The sequence below is a fragment of the Mytilus galloprovincialis genome, chromosome 6, assembly GCF_965363235.1.
Source record: "Mytilus galloprovincialis chromosome 6, xbMytGall1.hap1.1, whole genome shotgun sequence".
In the NCBI taxonomy this organism is placed as follows: domain Eukaryota; kingdom Metazoa; phylum Mollusca; class Bivalvia; order Mytilida; family Mytilidae; genus Mytilus; species Mytilus galloprovincialis.
In genome coordinates this window covers 88070262-88095303 of record NC_134843.1, presented here as the reverse complement: position 1 = coordinate 88095303, position 25042 = coordinate 88070262, and the positions used below count along the sequence as shown (strand labels likewise).

The window sequence follows — 25042 nt, the reverse complement described above, 5'->3', positions numbered from 1 at the left end:
AGGACTTTTTTTATTTCAAGCTTTGTTTTCAGGAACAACATATTCATCTAGAAGAGATGATAGACATTTAACAACTTCTTTACCCTGAAAACGTACTTATGATGATTTATAAGTTCAAATTTTATCATACCTGGTTGTTTTGACCCATTCTGGCAAAGTGTCCAGTTCAACTTCTCTTCTGTCCATGCTCTTTGTAGTCCTCAATGGAATCAATAATAGTTTTTGAAGTTATGGTTCAAATTGATTTATTGGGGTTTAATGAACTTAGGACTATGAAACATCATCTTTCGGCAATGTTCATGTTGAATTATGTTTAAATCCTCAGTAATTACATGGCATGAGGGGCTGTAAATATAAGGCAAGTGAGAACAGTCACATGACAAATGGTTTTTTTGGTGAATTCTTCTAAATCAATGTCATGCAATGCTGATACTTTAGTTGCAAATGTTTTGGCATAACTGTAGAATAAACTGTAATAAGAGACAGATTTTGAAAATAAAGCTGAATTTTTGACGTTACCTCATTGTGGTGAAGAACGTTGCTGATGTTGATAGCATTAATTCCTTTATTTGAAAACTGAACTGGAGTGAATTTCCTCTTTTCATTACTTAATAGTTCCCATCTTACTAGTTTAAAAAGACAAAAAAAGAGCTCTATAACAAATTATACTGACCAGTCTATATATTAGTGAATATGTATTTATGCGTCCCTTGTCAAGTTTGACAAATGTGTTATATTAAGGCTTCAGTTGTTATTTACAACAAGTATTGAGTTTTCCTCTAGCATTTATTTTATAATATTCACTTGAGTAATTTTTCAATCAATATTTGTCACCGAAGTCAAGTCTGTTTTGTAAGGAAAATACAGATAAAATTCTTAGTGATGTTTTCATCTATTGAGAAATATTATACAACTAACAAGGAAAAACAAAAACAACAGACACATATATATCTATATAAATTATTAATCAAAGACAAAAACTATAATGATGATTCTGCTTGCACAAATTTCCAATAAAATTAAAGAGAATTTTTTTTTCTATCTACTTGATTTTTGCACTTCAATATTTCTCTGAGTATAAATTGTTCAAGGTGCATGGTCAAACATATAATGTTTCTGCTAAATAGACAGGCTGATTATAATACAAAGACTATTCCACTAAGATTTCTGTTTTTTGGTATCACTCTCTTCACAATCAACATCCATCACTTCCTGAATTGCTATAGATGGGGCTATATACTGCAGCAAAGGATTCTGGGATTGACTTCCAAATAAGGTAGTGAGTAATGCAACACCATATCCTGTGGCTCTTTCTCCCTACATATAAAACAACAAATACACATGAAATGGCTGCTTACAAAGAAATGCATCTTGCTCATGCTGCATCAAAATAAAATTAAACAAGAATGTGTCCTTAGTACATGGATGCCCCATCCGCACTATCATTTTCTGTGTTTAGAGGACTGTGAAAATGGGGTAAAAACTCTTAATTTGGCATTAAAATTAGAAAGATCATATCATAGGAAACATGCGTACTAAGTTTCAATTTGATTTGACTTCAACTTCATCAAAAACTACCTCTAACCTGAGACGGTACAGACATATGGCGAACAGACGGACGCACAGAGGAACCAACAGATTAGATTGATATGATTAATTTTACATCATAATGATACTGGTGAAGGATATCAGTTATCCAAAATATTTATAGATAATTACATTCAATGTTTTCATTTTTGAATATTGGTGTTGTTTTGTACACTTTGTAGGCATTTATAATATTTACAATATTCTATTACCTTTAGACCTTGAAATAAAAAAAAACTAGAGGCTCTAAAGAGCCTGTGTCGCTCACCTTGGTCTATGTGAATATTAAACAATGGACACAGATGGATTCATGACAAAATTGTGTTTTGGTGATGGTGATGTGTTTGTAGATCTTACTTTACTAAACATTCTTGCTGCTTACAATTATCTCTAACAGTACTTTCTGTGGAAAATGTTATTGAAAATCTTCAAATTTTAAGAAAATTGTTAAAATTGACTATGAAGGGCAATAACTCCTTAGGGGGTCAATTGACTATTTTGGTCATACTGACTTATTTTTAGTTCTTACTTTGCTGTACATTATTGCTGTTTACAGTTTATCTCTATCTATAAAAATATTTAAGATAAAAACAAAAAAACAGCAAAATTTCCTCAAAATTACCAATTCAGGGGCAGCAACCTAACAACCGATTATCCGATTCATCTGAAAATTCCAGGGCTGATAGATCGTGACCTGATCAACAATTTTACTTCCTGTCAGATTTGCTCTAAATGCTTTGGTTTTTGAGTTATAAGCCAAAAACTGCATTTTACCTATATGTTCTATTTTTAGGCTGGGAAAAAAAAGATCGATGTTTCCGGTAACCCGACCGACCCTGTTTTTTAGCCCCGACCCTAACTTTTTTATTGGATCTTCAAAAAAAAAAAAAAAAATTGTATCAACCGACCCCGTTTTTGACACAGGCTTCTGATAGATGACATAATATTTTTTCTCTCTTGCTTCTACTTGCATAGAAAGCCAGTAAAACATTTTATTAATGTCAAAAGGTATTCCAAATAGGTTAAAAACCAAATAATTTGCACAGCAGGTGCTTCAAAAACATTGCAAATGGCACACTTCCGGTTTTTGAAACTAATTACGGATCCGGACTTGGAAAAACCATGATAATTTTCCGGATTTCATTTACGATGTCAAAAAAAAAAAAAAAAAAAAAAAAAGAATTCCGACCTACCGACCCTATTTTTCAAAATGATGTTACCGGAAACACATATCTTTTTTTTTTAGGCCTTAGCCATGGTGGCCATCTTGGTTGGTTGGGCGGGTCACCGGACACATTTTTTAAACTAGATACCCCAATGATGATTATGACCAAGTTTGGTTAAATTAGGCCCAGTAGTTTCAGAGGAGAAGATTTTTCTAAAAGATTACTAAGATTTACGAAAAATGGTTAAAAATTGACTATAAAGGGCAATAACTCCTAAAGTGGTCAACTGACCATTTTGATCATGTTGACTTATTTGTAGATCTTACTTTGCTGAACATTATTGCTGTTTACAGTTTATCTCTATCTATAATAATATTCAAGATAATAACCAAAAACAGCAAAATTTCCTTAAAATTACCATTTCAGGGGCAGCAACCCAACAACGAAATGTCCTATTCATCTGAAAATTTCAGGGCAGATAGATCTTGACCTGATGAACAATATTACCCCACGTCAGATTTGCTCTAAATGCTTTGGTTTTTGAGTTATAAGCCAAAAACTGCATTTTACCTATATGTTCTATTTTTAGCCATGGCGGCCATCTTGGTTGGTTGGGCGGGTCACCGGACACATTTTTTAAACTAGATACCCCAATGATGATTATGACCAAGTTTGGTTAAATTAGGCCCAGTATTTTCAGAGGAGAAGATTTTTCTAAAAGATTACTAAGATTTACGAAAAATGGTTAAAAATTGACTATAAAGGGCAATAACTCCTAAAGTGGTCAACTGACCATTTTGATCATGTTGACTTATTTGTAGATCTTACTTTGCTGAACATTATTGCTGTTACAGTTTATCTCTATCTATAATAATATTCAAGATAATAACCAAAAACAGCAAAATTTCCTTAAAATTACCATTTCAGGGGCAGCAACCCAACAACGAAATGTCCGATTCATCTGAAAATTTCAGGGCAGATAGATCTTGACCTGATGAACAATATTACCCCGTCAGATTTGCTCTAAATGCTTTGGTTTTTGAGTTATAAGCCAAAAACTGCATTTTACCCCTATGTTCTATTTTTAGCCATGGCGGCCATCTTGGTTGGTTGGGCGGGTCACCAGACACATTTTTTAAACTAGATACCCCAATAATGATTGTGGCCAGGTTTGGTTTAATTTGGCCCAGTAGTTTCAGAGGAGAAGATTTTTGTAAAAGTTTACGGCGACGGACGACGATGGACGCCGGACGCAAAGTGATGGGAAAAGCTCACTTGGCCCTTTGGGCCAGGTGAGCTAAAAATAAGCACTACGTTATACTGATCCGCTTACTCTCTAATCAGCAAAAAAAATTAATGACCAAAAATAAGATTGGTAAATAGCTTACATTGTGTACTGGTGCAGCCATATCTATATGCAACCACATTCCTGGATAAGTAAAACCTAAATGAGAACCAATAAATAGTCCAGCACAAGATACTTGGGCATTGCCTCTATCCTGTAATACAAAAATAACAATAATATTAATAATTAATATTAATAATAAATTTATTTATTTAAAGAGGGTGAATACACTTAGTTACAAAAAACAATCCCTGAGGCCCTCACATACAATGCAATCAAAAACAGATATTTTCCCATAGTTATTAGCAGTATTATTTCAACTGATCGAGCACAGCTTACATTTTAATTGGCATAAGGACAGTTGATGTGTGTGATAAAGATGATTGTATTTATAATTATTATAATTGATTTCTTATCACGTTTCAGTGTCACCAAACAGATATTCAAAAGAACTGAGAGCATCATGATATGACAGATAAAATAGTTTAAACTAGATACTAAAATTTATATATGCTATAGCTAAGTATTTTAAAGTATCAGCTATAATATATTATTCTGTTTAAAACCTTTCTAATTGGGAGATTCATTTAATTGTTTTTTTTGTTTTGTTTTTTTAAATATATTGAATATTAAGGAATGAAATATAAACACTATTGTTTCTTCCTAAAATATGATCAATTTGTTGGAATGTAAATAGTTGTGGTATTTTAAAAACTTTTCAACTGTCAAACAACCAAGTTCTTTAAATAAGGAGGTTGAAAAGAGAAAAAGGATCTGTATCTAAAATCATTTTTTCTGCACTTATTTAACCATTTTAATATTCTTGTTAGACCTTCAGTTTTACATTGTCCCCAAACAATTAAGGGGCAGAATATACCCATTGCAATATGTTTTCCCAGCACTGATAATTAAAATATATATTCTAGACAGAATGAATATTCTGGTATGATATATAAGAATCATTTACATCACTTCTGTCCTGTAATACAAACAAGAGCGCAAACACACAAATGTTTTACTTACTTTACTGATCATGATATGATGCAGTCAAGTTGAGATGAACCCTGCATACATAAACATGTACACGGAGCAATCAGTGAACAGACCAAACATAGTTGACTTATAAATTAAAATAACATTATCATAACTTATAAATCTTGAAATTGTTTCAGAATGTTTTTTTTACCTAAATAAAGTTTGGACATTCAAAAATTCCTTTTGGACAAATTCTTTTAAAAGCTATATCTTATAATATGAACATGTTATGCCAAAAGATAAAAAAAACAATTCTTACCGCCACCGAGTTTTTCATGTCAGCAACTGAACTGGCAAATTCACTGTAATGAAGTTCTGGTGAATACGGCACTGGATGAACGAGGTCACCAGAAACTCTTCCAGCACTAATACAGGCTAATTCTAAATCTTCGTTGTTTGTTAGTATACTAGCATGATATTTGCCTACAAGGAAGAAAAATAGATGGATACTTTAATATTAATAATTAACTAGCTTTAATCAGATCTCTATATACCCTTAACATATAGTCTTTCTGAGTTTGTGACAACAAATTCAATGCTAATCATTTACACCATTCTGTTAAGAAAATATTGATGTGGTACCATCACCTATAGTTGCTAATCTTTTACATCATTTGGTCTCTAGTGGAGCTCATTGACATTCATACCACATCTTTTTATATTAATATTACATCAACAATCCAACAAACTTACCAGTAGCTATTCCCTGAGCACCAGTTAATGTTGCCATGTCTACAATAATATCAGCCTTTAAATCTTTCCTTGCATATGCTACCTATCAATACAATTAAAGTAATTCAGTGGATTTTGACAGTTAGCATAGGCTTCTTGTTATTAAAAATTATTCAATAAGAGAACACAGTTCCAGTGCTCCCCAAAAACTAAATACAACTTGTTTTTTGGTTCTTTTAAACTACATGTATTTATCAATATCTTAAAAGAAATGTAGACTTGGAAGTGCCTACAATGAAATTTTCTATATCATTCATATTTCCAAGGAAAGTGCAACTCTTTTTAATAGTTGATTGGCACTGGTTTTCAAACTTGCCCAATTCAAAGCCAAAGTTCTTTAGGGTATGATAATTGGCGGTTCTTTAGGGTATAATAATTGACAGATCTATTTTAAAGTAAAAATACATAATTGGGTCATGTAAGATAACTAATCAGCACATAATAGGGCATTGCTAGATGTTTCTTTTTCTTACTTAAAATTATAAAAATTCTTATAAATTTTCCTTTATTGATTTACAAAAAAATATAGGATAAATTCTACTAGCTATGTTAAACATTCATGAAAACTTGGTGGCACTTCTTTGCTCTTTGTAGAAAGTAACAGTTCCAAATATGTTTTTTTTTAATGAATTTCTTTTCTAAATGTAACCAGTAAGAAACCTAAGAAATGATCCCCAGTGGATATTTAAGAGTTAATCCTGATTAAAAGGAGAGTGATATATTTGGACTGACCCAAATACACATCTTTTCTGCCCATGAAATCAATTAAAAATAGGTGTAATTCAACTCAACATCTTCATTCGTTTTCCCAAAGGATCATTGATCAATGGAATAGTCTGTCAACAGGAATAGTTTGTGCAGAAAGCGATGAACATAGGATAGGGAAGAAGTTTAATCCTACATGACATCAGATGACATAGTATAAAGGGAAGAAGTTTAATCCTACATGACATCAGATGACATAGTATAAAGGGAAGAAGTTTAATCCTACATGACATCAGATGACATAGTATAAAGGGAAGAAGTTTAATCCTACATGACATCAGATGACATAGTATAAAAGTAGCACTATTCAAATGTGAAAAGAATTTAAGAAATATGGAAACCATCAGATACCAGTACAGGAAAATTAAAATATTCATTCTATTTATGCGCACAGCTCATAGCTTAAATATAAGTTTTTTATTTAAGGAATAACTAATATTTTTTCTATCTATGAAGATATAACATAAAATATTTGGTGCACACTGAATAACGCGTGTAGCAGGTTATTTAACAGTGTGCACCACATTTTTTATGTTATTTCGAATAGACAGAAAAAATATTACAGTCATTTCTTATAATTTAATTCTAAATTCCGTTTTAAACCGTAGAAACCCATGAAAAAACGTTGATGACATCACGGTAACATGACTAAATTATGTCTATCGGCTCATAACAAAATAACGTCAGCCAATCAGAAGACGCGTTACATCTAAAATTAAATTATATAAAGTTAATTACAAGGCAGCAATAGAACTTATCAGCTTAATGATCGCTGCAATAATCCAGGTAGAATAACTTACCCCGTCTCCTAAAACCAGTCTACCTTCAGCATCAGTGTTGTTTATTTCCACTGTTCTACAAACACATTTTAAATATATCATGATAGGATCAAGCAAATAAAAGAGTTCCAATGTCCCCCGCATTGCATATACTTTATCTGTTCTATCCATTGAACAAAAGAAGATTGCATTTGTATCTGATTTGACAGGTAATTATGCAAAATAATCAAGTTCAGATTTAAGGTCAGTTAAAAACATGACATTGAACATCAGTTAGCATATAAATAGTTAGCTTAGCTGGACATGTCTGTCTTCAGTTCTTTCAGTGTAGCTTTTAGTTGGATTGTTTTTGTATTGTTTGGCTCTTTTCTTTTATCTTTTATGTTATCGGTCCTTTAACTTTTTAAAAGACTTACAATCCTGAATACATTGTAAATACATCATCTGGTCTGCACGCTGTAGGTCCCACTGCATTCTCTGCCAGACAGAAGACAGCATGAAGATTCTCTTTAAAACCCTACATAAATAAAACGTTTATATGAAAAAACATACTGTCTTTCATTTGCCCATTATTTCAATACTGCCGACATAAAATTACTCATCTCAACCATTAACTAGAGGCTCTAAAGAGCCTGTGTCGCTCACCTTGGTCTATGTGCATATTATTAAACAAAGGACACAGATGGATTTATGACAAAATTGTGTTTTGGTGATGGTGATGTGTTTGAAGTTTTTACTTTACTGAACGTTCTTGCTACTTACAATTAACTCTTTCTATAATGAACTTTGCCCATTAGTAACATGAAATTACTTTGTAAAAATTTACCAAAATTTACCAAATTAATGAAAATTGTTAAAAATTTACTATTAAGGGCAATAACTCCTTAAGGGGTCAATGGACCATTTTTGTCACGTCTGACTTATTTGTAGATCTTAATTTGCTGAACACTATTGCTGTTTACAGTTTATTTCTATCTATAACAGTATTCAAGATAATAACCAAAAACGACAAAATTTCTTTAAAAATTACCAATAGGGGGACAGCAACCCAAAAACCGGTTGTCCAATTCATCTGAAAATTTCAGGGCAGATAGATATTGACTTGATAAACAATTTAACCCCTTTAGATTTGCTCTTAATGCTTTGGCTTCAGAGTTATAAGCCAAAATCAACATTTTACCCTATGTTCTATCTTTAGCCTTGGCAGCCATCTTGGTTAGTTGGCTGTGTCACCGTACACATTTTTTAAACAAAATACCCCAATGATGATTGTGGTCAAGTTTGGTTGAATTTGGCCCAGTAGTTTCAGAGGAGAAGATTTTTGTAAAAGAGTAACTAACGACGACGGACGACGACGACAGACAACAACGGACGATGGACGCCGAGTGATGAGAAAAATGTTCCTTAGGTCAGTTTTAACAAAATTGATCAAGTGACAAATATCATTATATTCATTAAGGTTCTGTAAATAAAACCTTCATTTTGATAACAGTTAACCAGTGTCATATGGAAAATTGAACCCCAAGGAAATTTTCAGGGGGTTCAATATTCCATATGACCCTGGTATCAAGATTTATTAATCAAAATTCCTTTTACTACCAGATATTTTTGTGAATAATTCTGTATTTATTATTATTAAAATTCCTATTCTGACACTATTGATGTATTACAAATTTACCAGTTTAACTGCTGCATAGAAAGCTCCCAGTATTCCTGCTGCTCCACCACAATCTCTCTTCATACCACACATCCCTGTCTGAAATGTGACAAAAAGATGTTATAAAATACAGCAAAATCCATCCAAGCTTCATTTTTTTTTTAAAAGAAAACGTTATTCTAGTGTTACAGAAAATTAACTTGGACTTTTATAGAAAAGAAAGGGACCTAAACAAAATCAGATTTAGAAAAAAAAGGTCTGAGATTTTTTTTCTTTATATTATAGTTCATTTAAAGGTCACAACTTCACAATTTCTGTACATTAATATATAATAATTTAATTTTGGATGCCCGTTTAAAATGGAATTTAGAATTAAATTATAAGAAATAACTGTAATATTTTGTCAGTCTATTCTAAATAACATAAAAATGTAGTGCACACTGTTAAATAACTCGCTACGCACGTTATTCAGTGTGCACCTCATTTTTTATGTTATTTCTTCATAGACAGAAAAAATATTAGTCATTCCTTAATTAATATTTTATTACAGCTACATAGATTAAACATCAGGGGGATTAGTCAACATAAAACTATTGCAAGAATAAATATCAAACACAGCCTTACAATGGCAACACATTTTTTATTTATTTTTTCTATTGCTTTAGTCTTTAATGGAGGAGGCGTAAAGTTATAAAGCTATATAAGTTGCACCTTACGCAACACAAAAAGTGATGAATGTTAAATGATAAATAGCATTCAAATTTCCATCAACAAATAATACAGTCTTGCTCGTTTAAAGATATCAGAATTTACAAAAAAAAAAAAAAAAAAAAAAAAAATTGCTTTAAATTACAGGGCTATTCAAAATTATCAAAAAAAAGACTGAGATCTTACCTTTGTTTTTATACATAATCCACCAGTATCAAAAACTATACCTTTTCCAACCCAAGCAATGGTTTTGGTGGCAGTAGTGGGTTTATGACTGAGTACAGCTAAGGCTGGGGCATTGACAGCAGCTTTACCCACATTATATATTCCTGAAGATAGAATTAAAACAATCATTTAAACATTTTATTAAACCTATTGATGAATTGATAACAGCTTTCCCCACATTATATATTCATGAAGATTCAATTTAAACAAACATCTAAACATTTTATTGAACCTCCTACTTTAATTTTATGCCCCATTTATGGGCATTATGTTTTCTGGTCTGTGAGTCCGCCTGTTCATTCGTCCGTTTGTCCGTCTGTCCTGCTTCAGGTTTAAGTTTTTGGTTGAGGAACTGATAGTGAGGATGGGGCATCTGTGTACTTAGGACACATTCTTGTTTATTTTTTTTTATATTTTTTTTAACGTATAATTTGTCTGGGAAAATTTCTCCTATGCAAATTCTTTGTGGCAGTTGGTTTGATTAATTATGTAGCCAAATATCCCAGGATTTAGTTTTGACCCTCAGATATTGGCTGTGGATTAGAGCCAGTCAAATATTCAACAATATTTTCACTCTGCCTTTTATGAACTTTTCAATTTTAGTGGTACATACTAATAAAGAAATATATAAACTTTTACCTCAATAGATTTCTTTTTTATATTTGTCAACTGAGGACATTTGTAAGACAATTAACTTTTGATAGAAAATTAATACAAAACATTGAAGATTTTCATAACAATTTGACTACAGGTCAACATGTGGCCTTCCATGATAAATATGAGACTGAACCATGACAAATATGAGTCTATACCATAATAAATATGAGTTTATTCAATAATAAATATGAGTTTATTCAATAATAAATATGGGTCAATTCCATAATAATCATGAGTCTATTCTAGATGTCAATCTCTAAACAGTTGTGATAGAGACCACCACAGAACTGCCATCAACTTCTAATTCCTTTCAGATTAAACAATATTTTGAAGTAACTGTAGCAGCTAGAAACTTGCCTCCAAATCCTCTTTCATTTAACTCCTCCCCTGCAATAACCATTGGTTTTATTCCTAATTCTTTACCTACTTCATTTATTTCCTGAAACACAGTTAATGTGAAAAATGAAAACCTAATTACTAAGGCAAAAATAAGAACAATAAAATCAGGTATTAGACAACTTATTTTAAGTGCTTATCAACATAATATATCTAAAAACAAAAATATATGTATGTGAATAAGTCACTATGTCCTGTTCATCTGATCACATTAATACTGAGTCTAAACCCTAATTTGGCATATATCTTTTTTAATACCACACCTTAATTAACATGTGTACTGTTAAATTAAATTTGATGTGACCACAAATTTGGTGAAAAGTGGAAAGACTTAATTAAAGGAATTCAAGAGAATTGTTGGGTTTTTTTTATTCAAAAGTTGTTTTGTTCGTTATTGGTTTTTTTATTTTTATTTGCACAGATGAGTAATATAGTATTTCCTCATATAAGAGCCCATATATCATTTGACAAACATATTTCTACTAAATTATATATGCATACATATTGTTAATGAATGGAGAATGTGTCCAATATGATACCCCTGCTAGCATATATCATTAAAAATGGACACAACTATAGAATGGTAATAGTGGCACCACACAAATTCAAACTTGATCTGTGTTTATTAGTTTAAGCATTATATGTAAGCATCATTAAATAATAATTCTTTATCTAAAGAGGGTTACACAGTTAGCTGTAAAGCTAATCTTCCCTGAGGCCCTCATAAAATACAATGAAATATAACAAACAATTACAAAATATCAAACAGACACACATACATGAATAATGAAATAAAAAAATTGTTATGAAATATACAATTTTCAAAACAGGTAAAAGTTACAAATTCATATATGACATGTATAGTATTGGCATCAACAATATCATAAGTTTGAGTAAGTGTGTGAAACTTATTATGCATATAAAAAATGCACAGCTTCTTAATGTTCCATCAAGTAACTTTTTAAATCTTTTTTGAATGAGCTTGTACTTGAGGTTGATTTTTTCAGGGATATTGGTAAGTTATTCCATAAAATAGATCCTGAATATATAAAAAATTTCTTATAAAGCTCTGTTTTGGCTTTTGGAACTTGTAAATTTTTGCAAGAGGCATTTCTCAAACGATATTGGTTTATTTCTGGCATTTCTTTAAACTTTTCAGTGAGATATACAGGGGCTTCATTCTTAAGGCATTTATGCATCAAAACAGATTTGTGGTATGAGATTCTGTTCTCTACTGTCATCCATCCAAGCTGTTTAAACAGTGGAGCGGATGATGAAAGTGGATCAGCATCTAAAATAAGTCTTGCAGCCCTTTTTTGCAATTTTATTATTCTGACTAGCTCATTTTTAGCACAACCACTCCAAATAATACAACAATAATCTATCAGTGGGAGAATATAACAATTATAAAATAATTTTCTTAGATCAATATTTAGAAATTTCTTGATTTTAGAGAGTAAAAAAATTCTTGATGAAATTGATGAACATAAGTAATTAATATGGCCTGTCCAGGACAGATTAGAGTCAATTCTAACACCTAAAAGTTTTTCAATTGATGATTTTTGAAGAATATTATTCTCAATAGTTAGAACTGGATCTGCTTGATTTAAACGCAGCCTTTGTCTTGTACCTATAACCATACATTTCGTCTTATCTGAATTTATGAACATGCTATTTTCATGACACCATTTTTCAACACATTGGAGATCATCTTGTACTTTTAATTGCATGTCACCAATAGTCTTTCCTGATGTATGTATAGTTGTGTCATCAGCATACAAGTCTGTATGGCAGTTTTTGATGTGTAATGGAAGGTCATTTATGAACAAAACAAACAAAATGGGACCAAGTATCGAGCCCTGTGGAACACAAAAATTTATAAACTTTTTATTAGAAAACTGATTATTTATATGGACTTGCTGTGTTCTTTCACTCAAATATGATTTTAAAAAATCAACTTTATCTTCATGGAAGCCATAAATCAGAAGTTTTTTACATAGAATTTCATGATCAACAACATCAAAAGCTTTCTTAAAATCCAAGAGGACTGCCAAATTGATATTTCCATTATTCATTTCGTGTAGCCATTTATCAATAATATTAATGAGGGCAGTTTGACATGAATGGTTGGGTCTAAAACCAGACTGGGAAGGGTGTAAAATATCAAACTTTGTCAAATATTTATACAGATGTTTAGATACATGTCTCTCAATTAATTTTGATAATGTTGGCAAAACAGATATTGGTCTGTAATTGCTAGCTACATTTTTTTCACCAGATTTGAAAATTGGAGCTACTTTGGCATTTTTTAAAACAGATGGATAAATACCAGTATCAATCATTCGATTAAAAATGTATGTTAAGGAAGATGCTATGAAAGGAGCACTAAGTTTTAAAATCTTAGGACCTATATTGTCAGTACCAGAAGATGTCTTAACATCTAGTTTAGTTATTTCAGCAAATAGTTCTGAAACTTTTACTGGAGGAATGATGAATTTATTATGCCTTTTTTTCAAGAATTTCATTTGTACATATATAGTTTGTCAGAGTATTAAAATTTGAGTTGATTGGTGCCCTACTATGCCTTAATTTTTCAACACATGAGGTGAAATAATTATTGAACGTATTAGCAATTTCTTTATGATCGGTTGTTTTATGGTCTCGAGTTGTAATAAGTTCATGTGGTTTTGATGGATTAGATGGATTTAGGCTGTGAATACATTTCCATAGTGTTTTAGAATCTTTTGAGTCTTTTATCATATCATTATAATATTTCTGTTTAGATTTATCAATAATATGTTTTGTTCTGTTTCTCCAGAATCTATATTCAGCCCACATTCCCAGTGAGTGATATTTATCTCTCATTTTTCTTGCATATGAGATTTCTTTATTGTACCATTCAGGCTGTCTGTCTTTTTTTACCCTCTTTTTCACAATAGGGGCATGTTTATTTAAAATGTTATTAAAAATGTTGTACCACATTTCAATACAAACAGATAGGTCATTTTCAAATTCAATATGTTGAAAAGGTGCACTTTTTAAATCTTTTAAATAATTTTGCTCATTAAAAGTCTTAAAATTTCTATAAGTGATTGTTGAATGAGAATGTTTTTTATCATACAATTTCTCTTGTCTTGTCATACATATTGGATAGTGATCACTAATAGAATATTTAGAAACATGAGCCTCTTTAACCATGCTTAAACTAGTGACATATATATGGTCAATCAAAGTTTTTGATTCATTTGTTACTCTAGTTGGTTCCTTAATTATCTGTTGAAAGTTATAAGTTTCTAGAGCAGTTAACCATCTTTGTGGAATTTTATTGGGTTGTAAACAATTTATGTTAAAATCTCCCATAAGTATTACATCTGAATTATATTTCATTGCAATCTTAATCTCATCCTCAAACTTATCTATCCAACCAATTAGTGACTTGGGTGGCCTATAAACAAAGCACAATAAAAAAGATTTCTTATAGCTGGGTTTAACTTCAAACCACATAGTTTCAATATTACTTATTTCAAAATCATTTTTTCTAGACAAGGAGGTGGTTTCTGTTAAATAGACAGCCCAGCCACCCCCACCATCGGATTGTCTATCTGTCCTTTGTAAAATATATCCAGGTATATCTATTTCTCTATCAGAAGTATTTTTACCCAAAAAAGTTTCACAATAACCAATTATATCTGGGGGATTTGGAGTGGACATTAGATTATATCTAATCTCATCAAACTTGCATTCCAATCTATTAACATTGTGGGAACATATTTTAAGACCTTTGCATTTGTTAAATCCATATGTTACAAGATCATCATTTTCTGTATTCTTATCAATAAGATAAGTATTGTCAATAACACATAAACATGATACACATATTATATAATAAGTAAATAAAAATATAAAAAAATCCTCAATACTAAAAGTGTCCTCAGTGACTTGTATTACAAAAGTATTTGTTTTGTACATTATGTCTTGAGAAACTTGAGATGGCAAAGATAGGGATAGGTCTGGTACCTGCTGAGAGGTTGTATCAAATTGATTTAATGCTGATGTCATTTTATCAGAGTTATTAATTACATCCTTATGCTTAGATAATTGGTAAAAAGATTTTGAACAGCTGGTTTCAATTTTCTGATAAACTAAATCCTTAATACAATAGAGACATGTGCAGGAAATATTATTACATTCTTGACATATGTGGTTTAAAATTTCAAAAGAATTTTTCAAAATTTGATTGTGTAGGGCTTTGTCTTCTTTGCCATCACCCTAATTATAAAATTCACAGAATTTTTCTTTGTGACCAAAATTGTTACAAGAGTGACAAAGAACCTTTCTACCATGTCTACATGATTTTGAATTATGATTTGGTTCACCACAGTGAACACAATACCTATCTGATTGATCTGTATGCTTTAATACACTAACATGCATGTTGACTGATCTTAGGAACGCTGATGTCCCTTTTTTTGACAAATGAATTCCATCATGATGAAAAAAAGAATAAGAAAGATTGTAATTCTTATCATAAAACATGTTTGTATGATCAATAAATTGTAAGTTAAACTGTTCACATAGGTCTTTCAGCATTTCATTCGGGTTATGCATATTAAGTCCTTTTCTGGGTAGAATTCCAGAAACTACAAATTTACAATGTGGGTGACATTTGAAATTCAGTAAATATAAAAGAGCTTCGTAATTATCTTTTATGCTTTGGAGATTGTCACCATTATCTAAGTCATTTCCACCAATATGGATAATAATTGTTCTGTATGTTGACATATCCTTCTTTTGTAGTACATCTATCAGTCTATCTATGTTGGCTCCTCTGTTGGTACATACCTCAGTGTTTTGTAGTCCACAGGGTTGAATACCCTTTAAAATGGAACTCCCAATTATTAGTGTGGTTTTGTTGTTTTCACCAGTGAAACGACTGGGAATGGGAACAGTATTGTCATTTGAGTAATCTGTTGGTCCGAATTCTGTTTTACCTGATTCAGGTTTTTGAGGTTTTGGTTTTGGTTGGTAGTCTACTACATTATGTGGAGGAGGGTCAAAACGTTTTTCTTCAGATCCAATGGGTTGGTAGATCTGTGTGGAAATAGTTCTATATTCAATGTGCATCGAAGTATGACGGGTCTTCAGTGTCTTTTCCTGTTCTTCTGTCTGAGTACTAACAGTTTGTGTTGACGAATTAACAGTTTTTGAAAGAGGGAGACTTTGATCCTGCTTGTTTGAATGGATTGTTTTGATAATTGATTCAACCATTTGTTTTAAATCAATTACTTCTTGTTGCAAATCTAGGTTGTAATGATCTAGATTTTGTAGATTACGAAATTAAAGGAGTAGGTTTGATAAGGCCCTGAAATGGCCCTCTTTTTTACCTTAAATTTCAAATTAGGATTGTTTGACCAATATCACAATGAATCATAACTACTACAGTGACTAGATAGGAAATAAGCCTTTTTGTTGAAAATTTACATTCCTGCGTTGTACTGATGATGTCACAAACAGTACTCATTTTCATTTTCCATGAAAAATCAATGAAAATTGGTAAATTTTGCATTGATTATTGGACAGGAAACATAGAGCGCATACGTCGACAAAAAAGATCTTTGGACACAATGTTTGAATGACATTTTACATGTTTAAGTTGAATATTTAGTTTGTCGACGCCTGTGCTCTATGTTTCATCATCCTTAATTTGGTTGAAAACCGACCAATTTTGTCAAAATTGGTCAAAATCTCATGTTTTGACCTATTTTGGATGTAGAAATCAACGCTTTAGAATAAAACTTTGACACAAATAGTTCTATTTTACTTTCTCACATGTCTGACAACTTAAATCATATTTTATCTTGTTCCATTCAATTTTATAATCAGGAAAATAAGGCCCTTATTGAACTTTCTCCTTTGTTTGAGACAATCTCAGTTAGAAAATGGAAACAATAAAAAAAATCAGCATTTTTTTTCCTGACATTTAAAAAAGGGCATAATTCTAGAATGGTAAAAGTGACACCACCCAAATTTAAACATGATCTGTGTTTTGTGATAATATTAAATAAGAATTGTAAATAAGTTTCATAATGTTTGGTTGAGGCAAACTAATATTAGAGAATGGAAACTAATTTTAAGATGCAAGTATGCATGTACCGATGTATGAGCAGATACGTGAAACACTTAATGCCCCCTCCCCTGCAACTGGGGTAGCTCGTATGCGGCCAGCTTCAACTCTTAGTCATTTAAGTCTAATATTTTTTACAGCAATTAGTTTGTTTTCAATACTGTATCAGACTTTATTTTACCTTGCACTGCCTGCCTGCAATGTTAAAACTTTCCTTTTAAATATTTTCAACAATAAATATTTTATTAGGATTTCTATTAATTCATATTAAAGTAATGTTAATTTGTTGTAAATACTTTGAGTAGTAATTTATAATATTTATCATGATTCATGAGTCTCATTAACCTTGAAAGTAACAATAGTTAATAATATTAATTGCATTGTTAAAATGTTAAATGATAACAATTACTGTAGGAGATGTGTTTATTGGATAATGAGAGTATGCTGTTACATTTGAGCCGCATTTCTGTATAAACATTAACTTTAAATGTTTTATTGTTGAACAATTTGCCATTTCATATTACCTGTATCAAACAGTATATGTATAATATGTATTATAAATATATCAGCCTAAAACAGAAATAAATTTCATTTAAGGACGTTTCTCTAGAAATTTGTCATCTTTTTCAACAAAATTTGATGATTTTGGTTGCAAAGTAAAGACTAGTATATTTAAAATATTTCAGCAAAAAATATTTGTGGACAAGAGGTGGTGCCATTTTTTATTTTTTTATAAAACTGAGAAATTATTTTGTTAAATTATGTAAAGAAGCATGCATTAACAAATTCACCGAAGTCGAATATACATCACTTATTGCACATAAGTTCAAAATCTTTTTGAACTAAAACAATAGAGCATTATAATATACATTTTCATAAAATCTTCACAACAGCTTTGCAGTTAAAATCTTTCAGATTTTTAGGGCCAAAATTATGAGTTAGTGAAACAACCCCCTTAATAACTTGATATTAATAAGTTCTAAAGCTAAATCATTACCTCTAGGAATGTATTAGTATGCATAATATTACATGGTATATCCACTATCTTTGCAGAAAGCCTTATACCATGAGCCTGAGCTGTAAGACAGTCTAATTCTGATTGTGAGAGTGGTGTCTGACTGTCTTCGTTAGCCAAAAGAAACTGTACAGTGACATTCTGTGGAGAGACAGATGCTGACTTGCCCTGGTAAAGAGGCAGTGCTCTAGCAACTGCACATCCTGTTGCAACTACATCTTTTTTCTCACAAACAATCTGAAAAACAAATTTATTTGAGTATGCTCCTGAAAAAAATGGCCACAAAAACTTAGATGGTTCATGATCTTTTAATTTACACTGGTTATAGAGATATATAGATTCCACCACTACAACAAATGTGTAATGATATTTCTCCACTCGAGTCAGTTAAATTTCAATATTTAAAGCATGAGGCTTGCCAAGCATTTTAAATGATTAAAATCAAACTGTTGAGAGTGGAGAAATATAATTATACACAAGTTATAAAGTGGTGGAATTTCAGGAAGTTGTGTTCTTTATATGTGATAACATCAGACATAGTCGCCTTTTTTCATGACGTCACATCAGGAAAATTCAGAAGAAAATTTGACATCATAATTGAATTTTGATCGATGATTTGCCAAGAACAGATATTTCAATATAATGAGGAGAAATATTTTTCTCACATCTATCAAGAAATGTGAAAATAGCACAAAAATTTTTTTTTTTACATACATATTGTCAGCAAATGCATTTTCTGCAATCAGGAGTAAGAACATTATTACATGTAGCTTGTTCCTATAAATTAAATCAAAACGATAGACTACTTTCAAATTCTGTCCTTCAACAGAAAAGTTTGTCAATTATACACACCTTTTATGACGTCATTTATCAGATAGAGGGGACTGCCTGCTTTACTGAACTATTAAAGTTCATGAAGCTTCTTCATGATTGTCATTATGCAGGATAAACTAGAAATCATCTTTGTTCCATGGGTACTTAATAAAGACATTTCCCTAATGACAGCAGTGCTACATGTGTTAATTCAATCTCCAGTGTAGACATCATATTCGTTCCGTTCAATACTTCCTAACACTACACTCAATATTAAGTGCAGTTTGCAGAGCATATATGGGATGAATACGAACTCTGCGCCAGAGATTAATTAGTGCTTATTATCAATTTTAAGAATTAAATTAGCCAGAATAATCATATTTTGCAACGACTAGATCACATAACATGGAAAGAAAGTGATGATGCCTCTAAACCATGTTAACGCATGTCTAGAATCATGTTCACTAGAAATTCAACAATTTCAAGAGTGGTCTATTAAATGACATGTCTGCTCTGTAGCTGATCTATCTAATCCAGTTGTGAAAAGTACTATTTGTATTGAATTTATAATGATGTTTGAAAATTCAATGCTACAAATAAAAGCAAAGCTTCAGATGATACTAGGATTCAATGAAATCCCTGGCCCCAGTTTTGTTCAAATGTATAAGGAGTACATCTTCAAAAAACATGCTGTTAATATATCTTTGCTAAAATATATTTAGTTTTTAAGTGAAACTGGATTGCATTATTTGCAAATCTCAATATTTTATAAAAAAAAACTATTTCACAAATCATAGGATCATAGATGGTTAAAATCTGTACATGAATAAAACTACCATGGAAAATCCAGCATGTTTGTTGAAGATGTACTTCAAAATGTTATTTACAGCAGTTAATCTCTTGTGGTCAATATCCACTAACATGGTAACGGATAACATGTGGATTTTATATTAAAGCTGAGATTTAGGAACCTCATTTATCGTATAAGGATACATATTAAAAGGAAATATTTTTCTCTAAATAAAATAAAGCGGTCACTCCAAATTTAAAAAAAAACATTCTTTTATATGTCACATTATTTTTCACTGTCACTAATTTACAAGTCTAACCCTTCTTTAAAAAGTAAACATATATTTTAAACAACAATGAAAGAGTACAGTACCACTACAAATTCATCTCCTCCACGTAGACAGCTCTTGACCATTTTAGTTAAAGCATGAGCCCTGGATGGTGTGTTATGACGACTACATTTGACAGGCAGCTGAGCTAAAGTGGCATTGTTCAACCATAAAGCACAAATTTCTGAATTAGAGTCTAAAGCTTTCTTGAAAGTCTGAAAACAGAAAATATTGTGAACATGGCAAGCATAAACTATCCACACAAAATGAACTAATAATAAACTGTTGCATGTAACTAGGATATCAATGATCCCATTGTATTGATGTGAGAACAAAAATTGTCAATATATCCCACAAGCATGACAAAACATCTACTTTTTACAGTCAAACTAAACACTCTCCTTTTTCTAAATGTCTTTAATCATAAACAGATCAGACATAATCATACAGTTTTTTTTCCTTTTCAATAACTGATCTGGTATATTACAATTTACAGAGAGAAATATATACTTTAAATGTAGCTTTTAACTAGCTGTCACTATATACAAGTACTTTTAGTTCTGTACTTAACTAACTTAAGTGTCTTTTTTTGTTTTTAGGGATGTATAAATTCCTTGCCATGTCCAGTCAGTGTTTTTGTTAGATGTTTTTCTGCTTTGATGATGTCAAGTTAAGCCCTTTTTAACAAGTTTTGGTTGTTGGTTCTTATGTTGTACTGTTACACCACTGCCCCAGGTTAAGGAAAGGTTGATACCTTCAAACTGTTTTACCCCGACACATTCAAATGAGCCTGTCCCAAGTCAGCAGCCTATTGTTTAGTGGTTGCCATCGGTTTGTTGTCTCATTGAACCTGTTTGTTGTTGATGACATATTGCTTTGATACCTGTATATTGTTGATTGCTGCATGAGCTATCTAGATGTCTTTTTAGATATTTTTTGTTGTCTACAGCTAATTGATATATACCCCACTTCACTTTCACACTGGTTTTAATGTTTGACTTTATATAACTCATACCTCTTCATCAACTCTTGGTTCTAACTTTACTTTCACATCACTATACTTTATATAACTCATACCTCTTCATCAACTCTTGGTTCTAACTTTACTTTCACATCACTATACTTTATCTTTGATAAGTATCTAGGCTGTCCAATAATAAGTACTGAATTTTTTTGAGGGTCTGAAGGAGTTAGAGTCCCTTCAAACTTTAAAGTAGCAGCCACCATTCTGCAACTGAAAAAAGATGTATATTCAATGAAATTCAATTAAATCTTCAGTATATTTATTTTATCATGTTTTTGTATATCTTTAACCATTTCAAATCAAAAAGTTGGATTTTTTAAGGCTTTTTATGGTTCATAAAAAATGTATAGTGCATGAAATGAAAGAATTATTGCTTAAATTATATCATATTTACTGGTAGTATTTGAAACTAATAATCATGATCATAGATCCTTTGCAATAAGATGAAGTATGACTTTAGGCTGATTTAATTAAAGAAATTACACATTTTGACAAAGAAAAGGACAAAATCTTCAATAGCAGCATTCTTCCTGTGACCAATTGTTTAAACTAAAAAGAGATAAGAATGATTTTTAATTTTGATATGGACAGTCATGACAGTGTAATGAAAGACAATTTTTTTTTTTAAATAAAACAGTCCAAATGCCAAAATTTTAATTACAATTCTTAAAATAAAAAAATATCTAAAAAGGTCTTTTCATTTTACAGTCTAGATAACAGAATTATGGGAAAACTGTAAAAACAGAAGTACTGTCTTCTTGGATATACTTATTGAGCACTTCACTTGGTAAGAAGTATAACATCTGAACATTCCAGTTAAGCACATTGTAGTCACAAAAGGTTCAAGCCCTAGCTCTGGGAATTGTGGTCAAACTTGAGTGGTGTATAACATTGTATAAAGAGGCTTGATACCCTAGCTCTGGGAATTGTGGTCAAACTTGAGTGGTGTATAACATTGTATAAAGAGACTTGATAGAAAATGTCTGTACTCATTCAGGTTTATGACAGTTGTTTTTCAGTTGTTACCTTTTTTTTGTTGTTGATATAGTCAAGGATTTAGTCTTCAGGTTTTATTGACTTTGTTTAGTCTACTTTGGAGTCCATATATACCTGCCAACTTTTCAAAATGCCCATGGGGTTTTACGTGAAAGATGGTTCTTATAGTCCTAAAAAACCTTCAAGGGGGCCTTCAAATATATACATTCTAATGTGGTTTTTTGGTTTTTTTCGTGCTTTAACAAGCTCATAGCCATTGTTAAATTAATTGTTTTCTTTAAAATAGTGGACAAAATTGCTCTTACAAAATTTCCACTTGGGAGCCTCCATGAGGGAAATCCCCCGCAAATAGTGACAGTTGGCAGGTATGGGAGTCTAGTACTTTTTATTCTTCTTTAAGGGTTTCCATGCCAATATTCTTTCAATTCAAACAGATTGGTGATTATTTATGTTATTCATCCCATTTCTGATAAAATTCATGTTGCTCAGTCAAATTTTCTCTGCTGTTTGTATCATTGTGTATTGACGGTCTTTTTGTTGTTTTTTCTACAGAACTTATTGTTATTTGGGAATCTGTGACAATTGACCTGAGAATTTACAATACTCTATGAGTTTAACTATTGATGACATATAATGATCTCTGTGTGGCATACATTTTCTAATGTCACATAAAATTTTAAAGGAACCTTTCGGATGTCCAGTAATGGCAAGCAAATAGTGATTAGGTGCATGGGGCTATTGTGCTGTCTGTTCTTCCTGTGTTTTGTTTTTCAACTGAAGTTGGATATAAGTATTGAATAAAAAAAAATATGTAAACTAATTGGAACTGTAATCATGACAATACAGCTGTATTATAGTTCGCTCGGTAACTTCAGTTGCTCTTATATGAGGGAGGGTAAGAGCCTGATCCCGAAATCCCGGGCTTAAAAACACGACATCCCGAAATCCTGGGCTTAAAAAACACGAAATCCTGAGGTCCCGAAATTCGAAGAAAGAATCCCGAAAGGGTCAATCCCGAAATCCCGAGCTTAAAAACACCCGATCCCGGAGTCCCGATAAAGGTCCTATCCTCCCTCTTATATGTTGGTAGACCAGTCGGTTTTGGCAATGTATTCAAAGAAAGTTTTAAATCTTCTAATGGTGTTTTTTTCTTTTAAAAGGGAACCATACTGTCTCAGCATACACCTTATCGCTATTTAGTCCATTCCGGGAAAAACAGTCTTTTATACAACTTCCTGTTTTGGGTCACCGGCCGAAAAATGGAGGTCATCAGTAGTGAGCTGAGGGAGAAAAAACTTTAGAAAGTGATCATCAAGAAACTTTGATATAGTATGATTCACTTTTTTCGAAATTAAAATTGAAGTAAAAAAATATTTTGTTTGAAGTATTTACGGTAGTTTAAACAGGCCTCATTAAAAAGTATCATGCATGGTGAATTGTTAACAGGGTCCCAGATAGCTTCAACTGGATGAAAAAGTTGTGTAAATTTAGAACTTATCCAGAATGGAATAAATAGCGATTAGGTGTATTTTAACACTCTTTACTTTCTTCTATGTTTTCTTCCAGCTCTGTTTTTCCTAGACTCAATATTATATTGCACATTTTGTGCCTTACGGTGCAGTCGGGTGTAACCGCGCACCTAAGACTTATGACTTCACTTCATTCAACTGATAAAACCAATGATTGGATAAGATTGTGTGAACACATTCATAACATACTTTTATTTCATAAAATATTCTGTTTGTATGGTTTCATCCTCTATATTTTGTGTAATGTGTGTCCAAAATAAGGGAAACCCCTGTTCTGAGAGTTCATCCAATGTCCGGTGATTTCGCGCATGTCTTCAAAAAATAGCTAATTTTGAATAAAGGAAAGATTTTGTACTACGAAATATAGTTGAGTTTGAACCAAGCACACTGCCAAGGATGCAGAGCAAAAACTATTTCAATCTGATGCAAATTTGACTTGAATAAAACAAATTTTATCTGATAATGTATTTTTTTTAATGGAAATTGGCCAAATATGGTAAATCACTGCATTGCAGTTATTAATTAACTCTTGAACTTAACAATTTTATTCTTTTTCATCCCTTCGGAGGGCTAAAACAGTAATACGATCGATTTTATTTGTGTTACTGTGTTGATATGACGAAATCAGGTAATGCGCGATATCACGGGCCGCGCGGACACCGGGGACTCCACTGTATATGATTAACATGATTGCTGTTATAGCATGTATAGCTTCTGTGTCATCAGTATTAGTATTGTTTATTTCTTTTTCAGATGGCATTTCTTCACCCCTCCCCCCTCTCCTAGTTACGGTATTGCTATCAGAAAACCTCCCTTACTGCCTTATAAGTATGGTTTTGCAACAATTTATGTTATTGATAATCAGATATCTAACACTGTCATGATCTGTCATTTATCTGAGCTTTCACATGGAATCAAAACAAAGATATACAGCCCAGATAATCCTTATGCAATTGATAATCACCTAGGTTTACATAAACGTGTCTTGTCTTCGATTTTCTTTAACTGTTAAACTCTAAACTAAAAGGTTCAAGTCACGTCGGGTCCAAGAAGTTTATAATACTGAAGTGTAGATTACATGTCACTCTTACGGCAACCTTTTCTTTCTTCTGACGTTTCTTGCAACGAAAACAATTGCATGTGGAGAAACGTCACCGGAAATGTGATATTCATATATACAAAATAGCAAGAAGCGACAAGAGGACAAATTAAGAGTAAAACAGGATGAAATATTGTATTTTTAAACTAAATTCATTGAAAAATGTACGTGTAACCTGAGATTACTATAACAGGTGTGTTATAGTAATCTCAGGTGTAATGTGGTGCAGAGGCGGATCTAGAGGGGACCCGCCCCCCTTTCCTGGAAAAAAA

At 31.7% G+C, this 25042-nt stretch overlaps 1 protein-coding gene across 2 annotated transcripts; it reads right to left on the bottom strand.

Moving 5' to 3' along the window:
* Positions 1-946: 946 nt before the first annotated feature.
* LOC143080613 (putative aminopeptidase NPEPL1) lies at positions 947-24773 on the bottom strand. 2 transcript variants are annotated; one of them, XM_076256537.1, is made up of 13 exons: positions 24636-24773; positions 21200-21356; positions 20167-20337; positions 18174-18428; positions 11014-11095; positions 9961-10103; positions 9088-9165; positions 7826-7926; positions 7431-7485; positions 5827-5908; positions 5393-5556; positions 4142-4252; positions 947-1317 (listed from the first exon to the last, which is right to left on the bottom strand). In XM_076256537.1, exons 2-13 carry the CDS (start codon positions 21347-21349, stop codon positions 1159-1161), a joined length of 1551 nt encoding a protein of 516 aa, XP_076112652.1. In that variant the 5' UTR covers positions 21350-21356; positions 24636-24773; the 3' UTR covers positions 947-1158. The 2 variants fall into 2 exon arrangements, with proteins under 2 accessions (XP_076112652.1, XP_076112653.1); XM_076256538.1 differs by lacking the exon at positions 24636-24773 and having other exon boundaries at positions 21138-21274.
* Between the last annotated feature and the right edge of the window lie 269 nt (positions 24774-25042).

What these genes read in the sequence shown, in the direction of transcription:
- LOC143080613 (XM_076256537.1), bottom strand. Translation starts at nt 21,349, where the DNA reads ATGGTGGCTGCTACTTTAAAGTTTGAAGGGACTCTAACTCCTTCAGAC. An exon ending in ATACTAATACATTCCTAGAG is followed by an intron (nt 11,096 to 18,173) that starts GTAATGATTTAG and finishes ACTGTGTTTCAG; the next exon opens with GAAATAAATGAAGTAGGTAA. An exon ending in TGGCTGCACCAGTACACAAT is followed by an intron (nt 1,318 to 4,141) that starts GTAAGCTATTTA and finishes TTTTATATGTAG; the next exon opens with GGAGAAAGAGCCACAGGATA.